General features: G+C 36.3%; 1 protein-coding gene across 5 annotated transcripts in view; it reads right to left on the bottom strand.

The window, feature by feature from the left end:
- PTPN4 (protein tyrosine phosphatase non-receptor type 4) overlaps positions 1–21,893 on the bottom strand; it is a 98,669-nt gene that overhangs the window by 32,164 nt on the left and 44,612 nt on the right. For all 5 annotated transcript variants that reach the window (XR_007378682.1, XM_048953769.1, XM_048953770.1 and 2 more), the window contains 7 exons: positions 21,813–21,857; positions 21,529–21,581; positions 18,882–19,002; positions 17,783–17,870; positions 16,325–16,413; positions 10,340–10,403; positions 3,827–3,999 (listed from right to left, as the gene is read on the bottom strand). Coding sequence is in view for 4 of the 5 variants with exons in the window: in XM_048953769.1 (XP_048809726.1) it covers positions 3,827–3,999; positions 10,340–10,403; positions 16,325–16,413; positions 17,783–17,870; positions 18,882–19,002; positions 21,529–21,581; positions 21,813–21,857 (633 nt within the window). In the remaining variant the exon portion in view is untranslated. The remainder of the gene's footprint in view (positions 1–3,826; positions 4,000–10,339; positions 10,404–16,324; positions 16,414–17,782; positions 17,871–18,881; positions 19,003–21,528; positions 21,582–21,812; positions 21,858–21,893) is intronic.

Raw genomic sequence — 21,893 nt, forward strand, 5'->3', positions numbered from 1 at the left:
ATAATTCTCTGGACAATCATCTTTTCTGTCACAGACACACAATTAAAAGTAATGCATCTCCACTGCACTCCTCCTAAACTACTCCCTGAAATGTTTAAAAAGAAAAAAAACTTAACTGCTTCTTAGTTCAGCAAATTATCATTAAGAAACACAGATCAACACATCACAATTGCACTCTGCTTTCTCAAACACAAAACTGGAACTCGCTGACTCTTCCTTTAAGACCACATCTCCCGTGTCAAAGCGAAGATCCTTTATTCCAAGACTATATTTCATAATTTGCTTTGAAAAACAATACAATGTTTTTTAGAGTGCTTATCAGAGGTTAAGAATTGGTGCCTAGATACCAGCAGAACTCCCTCTTTTTATTACTTCACATGTCCTTCATGTCGCATGTCCTACAAAGACATTGATACTTTTCTGCTCTTTTCTGTCTCTTACAGGGAACATATACAGTGATATAATATCAAAAAATAATTAGTTGTTTTCATATGCGTATTACAGAATACATACAACACTAAACACAACATAATTAGGAAATCAGATGGTGAGTAATTCATGTCTGAATAATCTCCGTCAGTTAGAAAACTCAGAATAAGAAATTGGAACTAGATGGAAATATTCATTTATCTCAATAATGCCCAATAGCAGCTGTTTTTAGAGAAAATTACAAAGTATGACTTCAAAAATTATTGTTTCCATTTAAAACTCCATACATAACTGCAGGTCAGACCAGGGACCAATACTGGTCCAAGTTGTGATCAGTGGCAATCACACGACTAAATCTGTTTTCTAGGTGCTTTTTGGAGTTAAAGTAGATTTCCAGGCTTTACAATATCCTTTTAGAAAGGAATTTCACCGTTTGACTACTGAATGTGTGAATGCACCAACAGAAATTCAGAGAAGGGAAATGCAAAGACCTGCCCCCGGGGAGGAACACCTCCAGTGACAGGCTGGGGCCAAGTGGATGGAAAGGTTTACTCAACTCCACAAGAGTACATTGAGGGTGCTGCGTCCAGTTCTGGGCAGCCCAAACACATGGCCATACTGGAGCAAGTCAAGCAAAGGGGCTGTGAAAACATTTACAAATCTGGTGCATCTGGTGTGGAGCGGCAGGCAGAGCCAAGACCTGGTATCTGATTTCAGCCTCATGAAGGAAAGACTCAGGGGAATCAAATCAGCCTGTATAAACAGTTGTCTGTTAGAGTGTGTCAAAAAGACAGCCAGACTCTTCTCAGAAGACCTCAGTGACAAGATAAGGGGTAGCAAAGAGGACACAAATTGAAACACAGGAAATTCAACTTAAGCAGAATTACAGACAGAATACACAATATTTGAAATCTGACTGGGTACAGTGCTAGGCCACCTGCTAAAGCAGACCCTGCTCTGAGCAGTGTGTTGGACAAAGTCCGCTGCCTTCCTGAACTCTATGGTACCACAATTCTACAACACTAAAAAAAAAAAAAAAAATATTTCTTATCAAAGCTCCTGCCTTCGGTAACTTCTTGGGGTTTTGCATTTTTAACTTTGACAAGCAGTGAGCCATTTGTATTTTTCTTAATCCCTTTCAAGTAACTGTAACATTGTATCTGCATTGATCCCTACTAATTATGGTTTTTATAGAATTACCTAAAAGGTCCAAGACAGTGACATATTAGTTATAATTATGTTCCTCTTTTCACTCTAAACATACACATTGCATTTTTGAACATTCAGCTTCAGCTGCCATTTTATTACCTACTCATTCATCACCCAAGTACCATCAAAACTCTCTGTAGTCAACTCAGGTTTTTACCACAAAAATGTACACAATTTCACTGGCAACTTCCCTTTAACATGAAGACTGGACCTACAATAATATTCAGTAAAAGTCCTAGTGTTTTGGCCACTGGATTTGAGGCTTTGGTGAGGAATGCTGTAAGCACCACTTTGAAAACCCGCGGATAGCTTACAGAAGTTTGATATTTTCATGAGTAGCTTTCCCCATTCTTTGTAGCAACTTTTTTTTTTTTTTTTTTAACTTGCTCTGAAATTTGCTTCATTAGAAGCTTTCAGCCCAGTAACAGATTGAATACTGAATATTCAATAGTTGACCAATTTTGTATATATGGCTTCTTTTAGAAACTGAGATAATTCTCTCTTGCCCTGGTAGTTTAAAATTCTGTTAGCTCACTTTAATCATAGAAATGTTGGCTAGGAGGCTCCTATCCAACCATCTGCTAACACTAAATCCTGTCTGGCCATGGCTTTAGTCTAGCCAAGTTTTGAATCTATCCAAAAGGATAGATCCCACAACCTTTCTGGGTGACTCGTTCCAGTAAAGAACTAGTCTCCTTAAAAAATAAACATATCCCAAATTCCAGCTTGACTCTTGAAGGTAAATGTGTGGCTGTTGCCCTTTATTCTACCACTTGCCATCACCCACAAAAGTTTGACTCCACCATTTCCGCATGTGACCTAGCAGTAGCTTTATGCTTGCTTCTGAAGCCCCCACCTTAGCTTCCTCTTCAGATTAAACAAGCCCAGTGCCCTTAACCTCTCCTTGTATGCCACGTTACTGCTATTATGCAGTCTCTAAACAAGCTCTCAAACTACTTGCACAAATTCTAGCCTTTTGGCTGCTTCATTAACTTTAATGACCTTCCTCATTTTTATAGTTTCCCTTTTCAGCTTACATTACCATAAGTTGAATGTCACCATCAAAGAGCTATTCTGTTACAGCAACCACAATGATTCAAAATCTGCTCAGAAATGAAAAAGCTTCCCCAAATTCATGACAGTAACATTGAACCAACTCTCAAACACTGTTTGGAATTGCAGAATGGTGTTTCTCAAATGGACGCTGTGAATGTTAGTCAAAGAAACAGATGGTACAAAAATTCAGCCTGTGAATTACTTTCCTTTTTATACATTTATGCAATTCACAAGTGAAACAGAAATAGCCCGTTATTGTGCTTTCTAGCTTTTTCATCATCTCCCTTTGTACGTCACAGATACTGTTGCCATTCTAGACAGATGATTAGTAGTAGCTCCATTATTCTCTTCTTTAGGCACAATTTAAACCACAGGCATTCTGCCTGGCTTGAAGCGACAGTTAACTCAGTTACTTTACTTTTCTTTTATTTCAAGCATAAAGCACTTTAAAAAACAATACCACCCACTCAGTTGTTACAGTACAAATTATACCCGGGGATCACAGTTACACTACTGTCATTCTCTGGACTTTCAAGCTTTTTGCTTACTAAACTGATAATTTCTAATTATATAAATTCCATCTTTGCTTTCTAAACTTCACGAAGTTCACAAAGTTCATTAAACTATCCTTTGTGCAGAACTTATATGCCTTTTGCCTTCATCTAGGACCTTGTTTGTATGCATCTAGCTTAAGTTGGCTTTACTTGCACAAGATTCTCTTGGCTGACTTTTATATGATCTTTATTAAGGTCTGTTTACTTGCTGCATGCAATGCCTGACATTCATCACTTTTACAAAACACAGAAAAAACACTTAGAATTTGAGACTTCTAAAATAAATAAACAAACATAATCCTGCAGGTAAGCAGGCAAAGAAACACAGTCTGTGAGACAGATATCAGGTGTTAGCCCAATAATGACTGTTAATAATATAGTAATTATATTTCCAAACTCCTCCAGAAAATTACTTATATTTGAAACCTACCCCAAGAAGGAAGGTGAAGGAAGACAGGACTCAAAAAGCATTTGAATTGACACACCTTTCAAAAAAAATTCTAGATAACTGGCTATCTTTACTAATGAGCTGTCTATTTATTTATGTTCTTCCCTATATGTTTCACATCAGCACTTACCAGTACCGGAACTTTGAACCCAAAGTGAAATAATGTGCAAAAAAGTTCTTCTGAGGGGGGAGCGGTCGGTCCAAACGGAAGAACGTGTGATGTTCAACACAGGCTTTCCACAGGTTCTTACATGCTCGGTAATTCACCATATTGAAGCCCAGTAATGTTTCTCTGGATTCATGCTAAAAGTGAGAAAAAATGATTTCAGGTGAAAGTTATTCCCAGTCACACTTGAAATCAAGATAAATACTGAGGCCTTTGCAATCTTTTTTCCCCCAAATTATGCCTTTTGATGTAGTTCTCTAATTTTACATTGACTGTATGTATTAGAAAATCTTTGAAAAACACTACTAAGACTTTCTTTAAAGACATTTTAAAGGCTACAGCCATTTTGTTTTTATTTTTCCAGGTGAGCTCGTTCACAGGTGTGATGAAACAAGTCTAGATGGGAAGAAATGGCTCCAAAAAACATGACCCAAAATATATTAATAAATGTCTGCGACTGAAGAACTCAAAAGCCAATGTGCCTTTCACTGCTTTTACTTAACAGCAAACTCTTTTTTCCAAGGTAAGCTTTTGCTGGACTGCTCTTCAAATTTGTCGAGATACTGGAGCATTATGACTAATAGCTCAGAAAAACACTGCACTTTTACTCACGTGATGAACTTAGATCAAAGAATTAACTGGGTTTTGAAATTGAACAGCAAATTCTGATTATCAATTGACAACAGTCAGTAAATTATAGGCAATAATCTAAAAAGTGATTATGTACTTCAGTTTACAAGAGTTACACAGATAGCTCTTCCTAATTTCCACTTATTACCAACTGCCCTGGTATTTTCTAGATGTGTTAACTGCCACTAAAAAATTAAGTGATCAACTAGTTAACAGAAACTGTCCATTCCCTATTCAGCTTAAAAAAGCTTCCCCCAAAATGAAAATGTATAGTAGCATTGTAAACAAAATGCATTCCTATCCTAAACGTGAACAATTTTGTAAAATTACAGACCACCTCAGCTCCTCGGCTTGGTATAAAGGATATGAAGTTATATGAACTGATGTCCGTGCATTTTCTTGTCACTCTTGAAGCATTATAATTATGGGTTAGAGGAAAAAAAAACAAAGCAACCTGTTGCTTCCCTTAGTTTATATTCTAGAGAATGAGCTGACATGATTTTCGCGTCACCATCATCACCAGATCAGACAAGTAGCATGAAGGAGGAGTTGGTAAGCATGATGAGAAGGAACTGTGGAGATATCAGCTTAATTGTAATGCGAAACAGCACTTTCACAGGAACTTGGGGTTTCAGAGCTTTAAAGGTACTTCAACAATAGTTCTATTCATAGCTTCTGTGGCTTTCATTGCAGTGTAGCAAGAACAGATTATCAAACCCTGCCCTTCATCTCAGTTACAGCCAGGAATCAATCTTTAGGGTGAAGAAGGGTATAAGATGTGGGCTTAAAGTGCACCACTCTTCTCCCTGTCTGCCCTTCTAGGTTCTGTAAAATCCAAACACATCCTGCAACTTATCTTTGCTAGTGCTTCTGTGGTACAAGCCCTAGTTCTGCTGATTAGTAGCAGGGTTTAGAACAGATTGCCCCTCTTTTCCATTAAATTTGGGCTCACCATAAGGTCCAGAGGCAATGCTTGTTAATACCTACAGTATTTCAGTCAAAAGCACGTAAAATACCACAAAGGTTACACTGAAGTCTATGAGAACATTTTCATAGCACAAAGCTCAGGGAAGATTCTGAATGCTCTATAGTATGACATACAGGTATTTCAAGGTTTTAAGTCTGTTGAGATAGTGTTAGAAGACTACCTCAGGGAGTCACAGTTGGATTCTGTTCTGAAATGATTTTCTCACTAATTGAGCCCAGAGTTCTTGTTAGAGAGAGTAAGCCAGTTTGCTCGCTGCAGAAGGGGGAAGAGGGAAGCAGCTGGGATGCGACAGAGGTGATCAGAGGCTGGAGCCTGAGGGTGAAACCACTGGGGAGCCAAAAAGCATGTAAATTAATTTAAATCACAACCTTTAAAATGCGCACTACGTGACAGGTTACCTACAGAATCTGAGAAGAAATACTGGAAGGAAAACTGCAAAGTGAAATCTAAGTTATGTTTGTGATGCCTTTTATTAAAAGGACAAAAAATATAAACAAAAAAATGGATATTAGAGTCCCTCTTGCACACAACAGCTTAGCCCTTGGATATTTGCCTTGGGTAGCAACATTAATTCAAACCCACTTTGCTTATTTTGAATTAGAGACTTAAAAGCAGATCTCACTCTGCTCAGGAGAAAAATCGGATTAAAAACATTCTGAGTCTCCTTCACTTTGCCTAAACAAAGAAAAACCCCCAGAACAAAGCAAAAACTCCCCACCCCCATCTCTGAGAGAACAAAGACTAACACTATAAACAGATGCACCAGAGACTCAACTTTTTAAACAAATAGTGGACAGAAGTCCTTTGGAAGCTTAAAATACAACGAAGATTGTGCTAGACACATCAGATATTCATTAAAAAAAGGCAGAAACATAGGTAGGATTAGGAAACAATTGGCTAGGTACCTAATGAATGCTGGTGTTATTTAAGATCAAGTATGTACTTTGACAGATAAACCCATACAGCATGTTACAAATCTATCTTAAGCTCTTTTTGCAAGTCAGTAAGAATAGTAATTTTAAAAAAAGCTTCAGATACATTATTTAAAATAAAATTTTTACTCAAACACTGAAGGCAGGTCTCTGTTAGGGACAAAAAATATATAATACTGTTTTGCTACAGACTCAATTTATCATTGGATATCTGGGCTCTAAAAGAATAGATGAACGTGCTGAACACTTTGGCTGTCTAGAAGCAAGGCTACTGAAGTATGCTAGAGATTGGGTGGACAGTGATAGGACAAGGAGGAATGGTTTTAAACTGAGACAGGGGAAGTTTAGGCTAGATATTAGGAGGGAGCTTTTCACACAGAGAGTGGTGAAGCACTGGAACAGGCTGCCCATCCCTGGAGGTATTCAAGACCAGGCTGGATGCGGCTCTGGGCTGCCTAGTGTGGTGGTTGGGGACCCTGCACATAACAGAGTAGTTGAAACTAAGCGATCATTGTGGTCCTTCTCAATCCAGGCCATTCTATGATTCTATGACTGGGAATCTGATGCTGCAGGCTGGGTGATGAGGAACCTGATAAGGTTCATCAAGGGCAAGGACAATCCTACACCTCGGGAGGAACAACTTCACGCATCAGCACAGCTTAGGCGCTGACACGCTGGAAAGGAGCTTTGCAGAGAAAGACTTAAGAATCCTGGTGGACAACATGTTGGCCATGAGCCAGCCTTCCTAAGGCCAAGAAAGCCAATGGTATCCTGGAGTACATTAAAAAGAGCATGGGTGAGGCCAAACGTGGGCTTCTCAGGTCAAGAAAGACCAGGGACTTCTAGAGAGTCCAGCAGAGTACTACAAAGATGGTTAGATACTACAAAGATGGTTAGAAGCCTGGGGCATCTCCCTTATGAAGACAAGCTGGGACACTTGGGACTGTTCAGCCTGGAGAAGAGAACCCTGAGATGGGGTCTTATCAATGCTTACAAGTATCTCAAATCAAGTGGATGGTGCCAGGCTCTTCTCAGTGGCACCCAGCAACATAACAAGAGGCAACGGGCACAAACTGAACACAGGAAGTTCCATATGAACACAAGGAAAAATTTCTTTACTTTGACGGTGACAGAACACAGGAACAGGCTGCTCAGAGAGGTTGTGGAGTCACTTCTGGATATATTCAAAACCTGCCTAGATGCTTTTCCTGTGTAACCTACTTTAGGGAACCTGTTTTAGCAGGAGTTAGACTAGATGATCTCCAGAGGCCCTTTCCAACCCCTATGATTCTGTGACATAACAGCAGTTAAGGTTGCAACCAACCATAACCCACAATGCTTAGGGAAGCATATAGACAAATGAATATATACTGATTAATTCTGGAAGAGCTTCAAAATGAGCAAGGGAAGCAGAATATGGAACAGCCTGAATAAGCAAAAACATGAGAATGCAAAATCCAGTGAAGAATACAGCAACTGAAGTTATAGCTCAGAGGACTTCCAATGCTGTACGAAGAAATTGTACATTATTCTTTCTCCTCACCCCTCAAACTAAATAAAGAGCGAAAAGAAAATCAACTCAAGTTATATAATTGACAGACTATACAACTAACTTTCATTCAAGAATATATTATGCTACCGGGTGGAAAATCACTTTGACATAAAACTGCTTCATCTGGCTTCCCTTAAATGATTAATTTACAAGACAGATATAATCTACTAAAAAGCAGTCAAATAATTCTTTTACTTATATTGATGCCTCTAAGCAATGCCACGATAAAGAATTAATTTAAAAGGAGATTGAAAGATAAGGCACTTGCATTTTTAAGGACAACTGCAATTAAAAGCTCTCAATATTCATTAGCAGTATTTGAAAAATATCTGTTTTGGACCACTTAAAAAGTGCACATGAAAGAGTCTGGAAGAAATACTGCAAAATTTCTCTCCCAAGTTCACCACTTTAATATCCTAGAGTATCTCAGCTTTCCATTAGAAAAAAATATGGGCATTCAGCTGTAAAATTCCTTATGTATTTACACTTCGAAACACATCAACATACCATGAATACATTTTCACTACCATATTGTATAACTATGCTTTTCAATATACACTCAAAGAACTAGACTAGAGATATTTCACATATGGAATGTGCAAACAAAAGTCATTTCACCTGGCTTCTGCTACTGAAAAGAAGCCATTTAGGTTCCTGCTATTGTTAAAGAAGTAAACTAAAAGCAAGCATATACCAGAGAACTTATTCTAAAACACATTTCCAATTTACGCAAAAAGTATCAGTCTTCGCAAGTGTTTTGGTTACACAGAGGTCTAGTGAGTAGCTGATTAAATAGCAATTGGTTCATTAACCATCGTGAAACAAAATATCATAAAACTTCACTGACACCGAATGTAGGCGAGATGAATCTCTTCCAAAGAGTCTGCCCAGGGAAAATAACTTTGGAAATAACAATTTTAATATTAGATTTGATTAAAAAGTTTAAGTATGCCTTCTTTGGAAGCCAAATTTCTGCTTTGATCTTAAGGTATTCATGACTTGAAATAAATGAAAATGAAGTTCTTGCTGTCAGTTTTCATCTGATACATAAGAGCTTAAAGAAAAACAGAATGAGTCTTCTTAATTTGTTGCCTTAGATAAGTCAACTCAGAGGAGACATAATATTAGTTCATATATCAATTCCACCCTGGTCCAAGTAATATGTGGGGTATTAAAAAATAACAGAAAATACAATACTTATTATCATTTTTCTGCCTGTATCATAGGTAAATTTGTTCATTTCACATAATAGCCAAAGTTCATTTCTTCCCACACAATTTCTCCAAAATCCTTGTTCAGTTTTAACCTCCCCTTTCTAAACTGACAGCGTACTCATGCTGCTCTAAGCAGAAACATCAACCTCCTCCCATCAGCTAACACAGCAGATCTGTATTTAGTCAGGCAGTTCCATCTGTGAGAACTTCAAACTCCTGGGCCTCCTGCTGTTAAGATGAGCAGCTCAAATTGCTGTTGCTGGTCACAAACCACTGGCCTGTTCTGACGTAACAGGAGTTCCCTCCTACATATTTGTCTCTGAATCTGGAGTAGTTCTATAATATTTAGAATGTATTTCTGTCTAAAATATATCTTTTTTTTTTTTCCTCTGGTTAGTAACTCTATACTTAGGTCTTTAAATCCTTTCAGCTGTAAATAAGGACTGCACAAAACCTTTTAACTAATCTAATGAGTTAATCACATACCCGTATTTTAATTAATTCTTTTCCAAGTCTGTAAGGGTTTAGATTCCTATCTCTTGGAGGCATGAAACAATCAATTTCTTGCTGAATTAACTGCTCACTAGTCCTATGGTGCTTCACAGAGTAGGAAACAAATATCACAAGAGAAAAAGTATATTTATTTTTCATGTAAAGCCTCAGTTTTCTTCCAAGAAATACAGAAGTATGCATAAACCAACCACCCTAGGTACTTCAAAACCGCAAAGGCATTCTTATCTCTTCTGTTTAAGTAAAAGCCACTTTGTATTACTAGATCTGAATAATACCTACCAGCGTATTTTAATCAGAGCACATATGCAAGTGAATCAGCATTAAGCATTACTTTTCATTTTAACTTGGTTTCTTCTGAAATTTAAATTTAATATTGATTTACTTTCAACCTTCAATATTTACATTATATAAGCCATTTTCATTTCCTGAATACATACATAAAACTAAAAGTCTTTTTTGTATAAGGTAGATCAAATGCAATAAGTCTTATTAAACATTGCAATGACTGTTTGGCAACTGAAATAAACAGAAAATTGATGAAACTGGACTTAAGACAAGAATCAATGTGATATTAAAGTATAATGCAGACATCTAGTACAGAGAAGTCTCGTTACTCATTTTTTAGATCAAATTTAAAATAGTACTCACCAATTCTTTCCTAAGTTGAACAAAAAACTGTTTGCATTTAAAAGAAATTTTTACAATCTTCAACCTAAATGAAAAATAAAACCAGACCATTTAAACACTTAGTATAACCATTGTTCATAACTTAAATATTTCTATGAAAATACACTTTTTAGAGCATGGATTTCATTTATATAGATAAAAAATAATATAGAGATTATATAAAACAGATTGTATAATTTAAAATCTGTAAACTATGTATATATGACCAATGAATTTCACTTGTTTCTATCCTAAGTTACGGCTGCTGCTAAATTACCTATATTCTCAGATCCAAATTCAAGGACCTATCGTATTCTGAATTCATCCTAATCTGAAGCCTTCTCTTTTGAGACTGCTTTCATTATCCCCTGGACTATTTAAGAAACACTTTCACCTCCACACAATTCCCAAAAGACATTCACTATGCTCTTACTCAACTCTAGGTATTACCAGAAGTTTTCAAATAGCAAAATCTGAGCCAATAAGTGTGGAGATTAACACTTACATATAACATTGATATTTATAAATAAAAGAATAAAAAAAATAAAAAAAAAAGAGGGAGTAAATAATGTGAAAAACCCTCCACATTTCAAGCAGGAAAAGTCATTTACAACATCACATCATGGGAAAAAAACAGCCTACAGATAGCTTTATCTTGCAGGTTATCTATAAGGCATACAAGACACTACAGCAATTCCAGACAATTTGAGATGTTCAGTTAAATATAGTTGTGCTAAATAGGAACAAGACAAGTGATATTTCTATCACAAAAGTAACTGTAACGTGAAAAACCACAGCAAACTCCGTGAACACAAGAAGGAAAATCTATGTGATACTAAAAAAAAATACAGAATGCCAAATTCAAGTGTTGTGTCACACAAACATGATTTCACTACCGATTTTAATGAAGCTCAAAGGAAATCTCAATAAGAGTTAACTTTTGGTAAATTATAAAGCAAACTCCTCAGGGGTTACAATTAATCTCTTACACTGCCTGTTTATAGAGAACTCTGTCACTAATCTGAACTGTCATCTCTTACGGTCCCACTATTTCAAGTTACTGTATTGGCTTACTAAAGCTACCAAGGCAAGACAAATTGTGACAGCAAAGATAATACCACAGTTTTTGAGATTAACTGACTCATTAAGAATATACAGGAACCTCAGAAATGACTGAAATTACTGCTTGCATATTAATCACCTTGTTGAAAAAAAAAAAAACCCTCTAACACTTGGAAAGATAAGGAGCAAAAGTATTAACAAACACTTCTGTTGGATGGATGGATATACACACACACACACACACACACAACCATATATTTATATCCAATACAAATTATCTTCTTAACCAAATCAAATGGAGACATTTTCTCTGGAACAGTATTTGCAGCAGGAACCAAACCTGGATATCCTTGATTTGTGAAGAGAAATTCTCCCAGCAATAATGGAGTGGTGGGGAGAGTCTATGAATATCAGTTGTTAAATAATGCTTACATAAATCTTTTTTCTTTCCTGGTTTTGTAATTAGGAAGAGAACTAGTTGTGGCTTTGCTGGGTTACTGATTTGCTGCTGTTGAAAAGCTGATCAAGAATTAGATCCACAAAGTATGTAAAGATCCACAAAATTATCTATCTACTTCATTGGCAACACAGCAGTTATCTTAGCATCTCCTATAACAAACAATTGTGTAAGAATATTTAGGGAGAAGTCCAAAATGTACTAATGGGATATTCACTACTGCTTATAGTAATCCATTTGTGGAAACAGAAAAAAAGTTAACTGCAACTTAAGTAGTCTAACTGAACCAGAAGTCTATCACAATCCGTTTTCTAAAATTTTGAGGTACACTACTATTAAAAGATCATTTAAATGCACGTCTTTTCTAATACTACCTGCACATGCTCTACAGAACACCAGATTTGTTTAACATGCTAACAGAAAGTCTTCAAAAAAAAAATCCAAATTACTCAATTTATAAAACCATTTTACTAGCTTTAACTCTATTCCCCTTCTGTTAAAGAAATGACTTCCTTTGATGACTGAGTGAGAATCAAGATGAAAGTTAGACACACTTTTTTAATCCTACCCCATAATTTAGGCAGAGCAAAGTCAGGGGTCAATTAAGCCTGAAACCATTCAACAGAAGAGACTCAAAACTGTTCCATTAGCCAGTAAGGTCTAACTCAAGCCATAGGAGCCACCCAAACTTCATCTATTTCTGAAAAAATACAGCAGTAAGAGTCCATATGCACTGCTAATAACCTGCTAGGCATTAAGAAAATCCAGACTTGGCTAAAGCAAAAGATGCATCTATCTAAGCCTCCATTTTCTGTTGCCAGTGATGCATATCCAACGTAAAGGTTAAGAACAGGCATCTGTAATATTTTCCTGGTATGATTTTCCAGACTCCAATCATCTCAGACATTCTAAACCATATAATGAATATTCGTAAACAAAGAGATATTTACAAGTCCTAACCTAATGTGAAACCTGTACTCAAACATGTGGAAAGCTGTGGTGCTCACTGACGACTTTGCCACTTCCAAACTTTGCTGAGAGGATGACAATGCAGAACGTGAGCAATCCAGCAGACTTGACCAAGATTTCAATTACACAGGTTTTGCGCTGACCAGTTAGGAAAGATGCTCTTGGTAGCACCACTCACAAACATGGAAAGATTGTACAGATTTAGTAGTAAAGGGCACATTTGGCTCCAGCAGTTGTGAGATGGTAGATTTAATGATCCTGAGGAAACTGAGGAGAGAAAGCGGCGGACTCGCAAACTCGACAACCCAGGGAGAAGAAACTTCGGTCTGCTCAGAACTCTGGTACACAAAATCCTTTGGATAAACTTTGCAGGGCCTGGCAACTGAGGAGTGGTGGTCAATCTTCAAGGACAATCCCAATTCAGAATAATCTTAATGTGCTACATAAAGCAGGCCAGCATGGAAGGAGACCAGCTTGGACAAACCTGGAACTTCTGAGTTCCAACAAATGGGAAATACGCAGGAGGTAGAAGCAGGATCAGACTACCAAGAAGGAATACAGAAATGCTACCTAGCTACCACTAGTACTACCACCATAGATCAACTGGTAACCTTGTGAAAGGCAAAGCTTTCCAGGGAACATCAACAGTAAAAGAAAGGCAAAGGAAAGTGCGTCTCTGCTCTTGAGAAGGTGATCCAGTGACAAATGACGTGCTCAGGTACTCTATGCTTTTGTCCCTTGGTCTTCAAGAATCAAAGGATCAGATCCCACTGATTCCCAGGTCTCTGTGACAGGTAGTGCAGCCTGTGGAAAACAGATACTACATCTAATACAGGAAAAGTAATTAGGATGCACTACATAAAAGATACACTCTGCATTTTGCCTTGAGCCCGCCTAGTCTTTGTACTCTTCCCTCCTCTCCCTATGATCTCTGATAACAGAGACTGCATTACGTAATTTTGACAAAAATTTCAACCCAATTAAGGTAAGTGGTAAAGGACATTTTACTTGATTACAGGTGAATCTATTTCTACATCTACTTCTCCCCACATGCATGCAGGTCTATCCTGTCACGTCTCAACATCAGCACAGGAGTACTGCAAATGGGATATCTAAACATTCACTTGTAGCCATATAATTGCCAAGCACTCAAAAAAGACATCTTGCACAGGTCCAGTTACGCAGGAGCAAGCAGAAAAACAGTGTCAGATCTGATGTCACTGGAACAGCTGTAGGACTAAGGATAAAAGAAGAACGACAGAGGTCTACTGCTTTACTCTTAGCCAAAGAAAGGCTATGGTTGGAGGAAACTGTGTGTGTGCACAGAGTGGGGGTGGGGTTCTTTGTTTGCAGTTGTTGTTTTAAGTTATTTTGTAAAGACCAATTATTGTGGTACTACAGTCTTCACAGGAAGAAATTAATAACCCTGATGTCAGCTGATACGGTTGAATACAAAGAAGAACTGTTTAGGTAATTATACACACATACAAACCACAGTAAGAATTTAGATCAGCATCCCTGGCACGCAAATGATATGAAACAGAATTCACAGAAACCTCTAACTTTCAGTATGGACTTGCAGCTTAATTATGACTTACAGTGTACGTACCCAGCAATTTACCGCTGTTTTATAGAACGTATTTCTATTATTACTGTTTTCTCCAAGAAAAAAAAAAAAAAAAACACCAAAACAATACCAAAAAACCAACCAACAAACAAACAGAAAAAGAAAAAACAAAAAAAAAAAAGCAGTAGTAAAAGCAGCCTGAATTAAAACCATCCTGATTATTACAGAACTATATTTATTAACCAGTTCTAATCCAGAAGTGGTTCTAATGTTTCAAAACCCTTGGAGATGAAGGGTTTCCTTCTTAGAGTGAGTAGCTGTTAGAAAGGTAGGCCTGAATATTGCAGTAGTTTCAGACTTGCAATTGCAAGATCAAGTTTTCATTTACCAGACTAACCATGAAGACTGAAAATTTAGATGTTCTGTGTTTGCCTCAGGCTTGCTTTTCTTTAAATGCTTCCAGGCAATATGTTTGTGTGTTCAATTTCATCTGGGTGTAGATAAAGTTTTTGTCATAGCTTTCTACATTTCTTTTCTCTGCGAAAATCTGCTCCAATTTGATCATTCATATTTCTCAACATGGTAAACCACTAATTATATAACATCCTACAACAAAACTAGGGATTAAGCTTTGCAATGTGAACTAAAATGTCTCAAATTCAGTGGGTTGAAGGAAAGATGTCATTAACATCTTGAATCTCACCAAGTGAAAGAGACCATACTGAAGCAAAAACAGGTCACTGATTACGAACAGTTGATTTCACCCTATAACTAACAAAAAACAACAAAACCCCAAGAACTTCAGCTACCTGTATCTGTTGGAGCTCAGAAAAGTAGTTCTTCCAGTTTCAGTTGAGGTAATGAATTTAATCCATTTATATGAAGATGAACTTCAGAGAATTTCAATACTGTATTGCCCAAGCACACAAATCAGCAGCCAACAAAAATGTCAAAGTCAGCATTTTTCTAATGTGAAAAGCTTTTTGTGCCTGGTAACTTAATGTCTGTTACAATAATTTTAGATGGATGACTTTGCCCACTCAGAACTTCATTATAGTATACACAAAGTATGTAGTAAGAATGACTGAAGGAGTGGATTTGAAGAATACAAAGGAAACCAAAGAAAACTACTTCACAGTAGCACAAAAAAGCTTTGGTGAAGGTGACATAGTTGCGTACAGCATCAGAATGATGCAACAAAACAGGATTTCTCTTAGACTTTTCCCCTTCTGACATGAGTAGGTAAAAAGATAATCCCAATTAAAGAAAATCTGATGATTACCAGAACAATAAGATTATCAAGGGCATTTCCATGATTACTTAACAGAACAGCTTTACAATCTATTTTAGTTAAGAGGAGAAATTAATGACAACCTTTTCTTCAATAAATGCACTTTTTTTATCTTCATCATGAAAACAGCTATCTACAGATGAAGAGATGACAATATCACTGAATACTACACCTCACTTATCCTCAAGTGCTGTGCCTAAATTTAACACAAAGTACAATTAAATTACAAAAAAAGATGACAGCAATTATTTTTGTATTTAATATTTTTAAGTTTAGTGGTCCCTATAAAGACTGAGCTAGAATAAAATCAGTATTTCCAGAATGCTAGCCTTTGCTAAACAGTTAATTACACGAAGTATGCTTACAGGTTCCTGAAGAAAAATTATATTAAAATTAATTGTATTTTACACCGCAATCACTTAACATCACAGCATCCAGAACAGGACAAAAACCCTTCATAAAACTATCCATTACCTGGTAGAAGGTAAATCATTTCAACTTTACATACTAAAATTTTAGCCTTTTTTTTTTTTTTTTTTTTAAAGCATATAACTCTAGTAATAGTAGAAAATATGTTCTGAAATACCAAACAAAATGATTAGCCTTAGCAGCTGTCCTTACCATGGGAAGGTGTTAATTCGTACTCTGTTCTTAAAGATCAGTATTCCACCTGACATCACTCCAATCATTATTTCGTTGTTACTCTGATCCTTCAAAAAAGAAAAGAGACAATGAAGTAAAAAACAATATAAATATCTTGGAAGCTCACCAATCTTCCTCCTAACACACAAACAATAGTAAATTAGAACTCAATTTACATGGAAGGAAACATGTTTTAGCAAGACAAACAGGAATTCACTTTTTCCTCCCCTGTTTCGGAGAGGACTACATGTTTGCTCTGAATCATTTAGAAAATTAAATTCTATGGTAGCTAACTAATTAGATCTTCCATGATATTCAAGCAAACAGAATATTCTAGCAGTTTATTATGAATAACAACACTGCCTCAGCGTATGCTACGCTAAAAGCAACCAGCGACTTAAATTCCTACCTGAAAGGAAATTGCAATCTCAGAACACAGAGAGGAGAGATTCTAAAACATGTACATTTTATGTACATGTACAAAATATGTACATGTACATAAATAATGTACTGTAAGCACATTTAAATAGCACAGTTTTCCTGAAATATTTATGCACTCCTATCAAACATCTGCTACAGACCTCTTGATTCTTGAGTAAAAATAGGAGAATAGACATAGTAGTGAAGCAGGGTACTTCTAAAATTCTGTTGCATGTTTCTTTAACATTAGGGAGTAGAACAGAAATATTAGAAACAGAAATGTCTTGCTAAAAATAATTACAGTCAATCTTTGAAGAAACGGTAGCACTGTAATGACAAGTTGAGTCAAGACCTCAAGCTACCTGCTTTATTAAAGTATTTCACTTTACTTACCAGGGAGAAGTAAAATGCTAGATTTCCATCCATGCTTAATAACTCTTCATGATCAGAACTTTTCATTTAGAAACTCTCTTTTCAAAATCTACAGCATTCATGATTTTAACCTATATCTGAGTTTATAGTAGAAGGTTGTGTATTTATTTTCACACTATATTCACCATACACTACATATTTCATCAAACCATTGTGTGTTCACCTTACACAATAGTTCTAATCTGAACCAAATAAAATACGTTTAAAAGAAAACAGATCCTTAAGTATCAAAAATTCATTCAACATTGACAATTTTCTTTTTCAGCAGTAGTCAGCCAAACTGACATTCAGGCCAATAAGGCTGAACCCGACTAGCACTCATAAACTAAGCAGAAATTAAAGCAAGCAAATAGAATAATCAAATTGTTTACGTTGGAAAAGACCTTTAAGATGATTGAGTAAAATAGTGACCTTTGATACTGGTAAATTGCATTTAGGCAGCTTAAGATAAACTTATTACTTTCTACCTTTTCTCCTGAAAAAAGTGATGTGAAAGGCTCACAATAACAACAAAAAAAATTTAGTTTCCCACAAATATCAGAGGAATCCATTTTTACATTAAAATATTAGTTCATCCAAACTTACCCGTGCATAGTGCAATTCAACTCCATAGAGTTCTAAGGTACGTGCTGTATTGAGATAATTGAACTCTGCTTCTGCAGGAGACAACCCTCTGAAAGAAAGAAGCTGTATAAGAAACATTCAGATGCAGCTCCTCAATAGTCTCTTTACTGAGCTCAAAGAGAAAATCTGCATTGACCTTTCCTCCTTCCCTCACCCTGAAATCCCAATTTCCTTTCTCACATAAATGCCCTCATTCAAAAATTTTATATTGTGCTTACACAGTCTTGAAACAAACAACTGCTTGCAAATGTACTTTTTTTTTCCCTATTTCTAATGTATTGCAACATTTAAATGGCTTTGAAGGTGTGAAAACTGGAAATTACTTTTGAAATACTGCATTTTCTATTCATAACAGCAATCTCTCTCCAAGACCCTCAAAGTTTAAATTATCAACTCATTCTAATTTTATTTACCCTACTTAAGTGGATTTCCTAAGACACTGACCGAAGTGTACAAATGTCATCACAAATTCAGCCTATGTTTTGTTAAATTTTACTCTAACAACGCAGTATTGAAGTTCTAAAATATCAAGGAGCTATCAATGAATAACATTTACTTAATATTACACATTGCAAAAAAAAAAAAAAAAAAAAAAAAAAAAGCTTCCATTGCTTCATCACCTTTTCCTCTCTAATGGGAGACCAAATAACTGCAAACAGGAAAGACCAGATATCAAAGAAAAGGACTTTGTTACATCTAAAGTGACTCCTGTCTTCTGGTAAAAGCACCATGAAAACAAGGCCTTTATGTGTTGTCAAGGAATGAATGAAGCAAATTAACTAATATCCTCTTAAGTTCATATAGTACCTAACAAACACAAGCACTATTTTCAGCACACCTTTATCAACTTCATTAATTCACCAACATTTCCTCTCATTCTAACACCAACTGTACTTACACAGATATTCTACAAAAAAAACAAAACAAAACACACATTTACACATACATCATTTCTCAACAGAAAACTTTAAAACAAAATACTCAGTTTTTATACAATAGGACTGCACCAGCAATCAGGATTTGACAAAGTCAGTCAATGTTTTTCACTGTAAATCCTTACATGTGCTGCTGATGTAGCTTTGCTATCTCTTTTTCAAAGTCTTGAGGCTGGCCAGGGATGAAAGAATAGTCTGAGAGGTAGCCTGGCAGGTTTTCTGAATGGTTGTAGTCTCCCAGCTCAGCTAAAATATTAAGAAGAGAGGTTATTGTTTATCAGTGATTAGTTGGCACTGTGCAACACATTCAAATTCACGTGAGTCTGATACCATACATCATGATCTACAGCAAACAGAAGTAGTGACATTTGAATTCCCCTTTTCCCTTTTGAATAAACCACCACATTCTCAGCAAGTACTGTGGAAATCACTTACTGTGAGCTTTGAGTGGGTGTTTATGAAGGAAGTGCATTAACTGTTTAAGCTCTAATACACAAATTAATTCATAAAAGCCCTCCTAACAACTAGCAGTAAATAATATGCATCAAGGTACTCCAGCTTGTTCTCCCTCTTTTTTTTTTTTTTTTAAATCCTTGCTTACTTACATACAATTTCAATATTTAAGCACTACAACTGTTATTTCTTTATTTTGCAAGACCTGCAAAAAACAACCAGTTCATTCTGCACCAAGATACATTCATAAGCATTAGAAAACTGTTTTTATGCACAACTGCATGCATGCAGAAGTATGCATACATACACCTACACTGCTTACATGAAACTACTAAAAAGTGCATTTTCACAGCTTCCGATACTTCCTCAAAATCATTAAAAAAAAATCCAAAGTAACATAACATGTGTCAGAATAAATAAAACAAAAAATAACCAAAGAATTTGCTAAGAGGCTTTTCAGCTGTAACCCCAAAACAATGCAGTTTTAAATATCTGCAATGCATCTAAGAGATTTACAGTACTAAGTAACAGAACGTGTGAGAATTGGAAAGTTCATAGCAAGGTAGCATGGTGCTGGGTTCTGGGAAGGCCTGCGGACGCTTCTATAGGGCATGGAAGAAACGACTGTAGGGTGGATGAAGGTACACAGGGAATGAGAGGGTAAGCAAGGGAAGTGAAGGCAGAAAGGGCATCTGGGGCACTTGCAGCACAAGAGACAGATCTTATTTAAGGTTAGTTAAAGCCTGAAAAATGCAACCAGGTTTTATAACAGAGTGCAATTCTTGCTAAAACAGACTATAAATACAGGGCTGTCTGAGTTCTGGGGTTGCTATTTACGAGGGTGGCTCCAAAAGAATGCCTCCTATTTTATTACGTTGGCCCATGACATCAGAGGTGGATGTTGGTGGTATGGCAGTTAGAGGTTGAACCTTCCTGTCAGTATTCCATTACATGCTGTTGCTGTGTGCCAGATGGCAGCAGAGGGGCAGCCTGACAAAATGGCACTGACATGGAAGTGCAAATGAAGCAAAGAGGTAGAACTGAATTTCTTCACACAAAAAAAAAGTCACCCACTGACATTCATCACCTCTTGAATGCCCATGGAAACAGCGGGTGTGAGCAAAGAGAGGCAGCAGGAGGTGTGTTTCAGCAGTGACAACAGCAACAATGGGTCACCTCCATAGGTGCAGATTTTGATGAATGCAGCATGCAGGCTCTTGCGTTACTTACGAAAATGCATAGCTAACTGCAGTGACCGTACTGAAAAAATATTGTTTTGCAGATGAGAAATTGCTCTTTCAAATAACATTATTGTGCTCTACCAGTTGCGGTTTCCATAGAAATAAATAGGAAGCACTACTTTTGGAGCGACCTACTTATTCATGAAGAATTTCAGGACCTGAATCCAAAGGTAATTAGTAATGAGCATACAAAGACAGATCTGCAGGGTGAAGAACTTAAGGACAGTAACATCTCACACAACAAGTCTAACCGCAATGCTCAATGCATGCCCACTATGTTGTTTTAAAAATGAAAATACTGCATTCTTACAAGCTTAACTGTTACAAAACTTTACATATGGTCTGCTTCACTATCGAATACCTAATCTTTTCCAAGACAAAACCCGAAGCCATGACTTCAACTTTTGTTTTTGACAGCTCTTACGCTAAATACGTTCAGCACCTGAAGTTTGATGTTTTATACAAATTTGTTTGCTTTTTCCTTTTTTTCTGACAATCCCTATTTGCAAAACTTCTGTACTGAACTTCTATGACTTCCTCCATTGAAGAGTTCAGGTTTCACAAAAGAAAAATAAGGAGAAAGGAAGAAACATTACACACTGAAGGGCATAAAATTGGCAACACTGGTATGGAACTGCTTGGCAACGTATGACTAGAACTTACTATTTCACACCCATTTGGATGCCTACTGTACTGTATGTTAAAAACGTACATGTGTCTAAAAACTGCCTTAGTGTTACCCTTTTCACTTCTTGAAAAAATAACATGTAATCACACTTTGGAATGCAGACAAAAACAAGGGGTTCTTATTTTATTTTTCAAACTGCAGGGGTTTAAAGAAGGAAAATACATTTGCCAGTATTTTTTCTATACCTAATTTAACAAAGTGTGCCGGGAGAAAAAAAAAAAACCAACAACCACCAGGTTTGAACAATGATTACAGGCACCTCATGTCCACAAACATCTCATACACAGTATTATACAAATGTGAACTAGATTCTGTAGAAGCAAAACTAGATACAGCTGCATTTTCAAACATAGCAGTACTTACATGAATATGAATACTAAAAGTACTTACATTGAACAGCATAGGAAGCCAGAAGAGCAGCAGTATTATATGGACAGGGCAATCTGTTTTATTTTTAGATGAAAAACAAGTAGAATTACATATTTTATATGAAATGATTTTGAAAAGCCTACTGTTTTGTAATGTACTCATGCACAAGTTGGACAGAATTTTTATTGTTTATTTTTGCATAATTATTAAAATACTTTCATTTTTGCAAGCATAATTCTTCATGATCAAGACAACACCTTTTTCTCAAGTTGCATATAATGTTTAATGGAACAAAAATGTCTTACCTTCCAGTAAGAATGTCCTGTTTAATCTGTAAAAAATACTGGTACCTTAATTAAAAAAAAAAAAAGATATTATTAAAAAAC

Source organism: Lagopus muta, chromosome 8 (assembly GCF_023343835.1).
Source record: "Lagopus muta isolate bLagMut1 chromosome 8, bLagMut1 primary, whole genome shotgun sequence".
NCBI lineage: Eukaryota > Metazoa > Chordata > Aves > Galliformes > Phasianidae > Lagopus > Lagopus muta.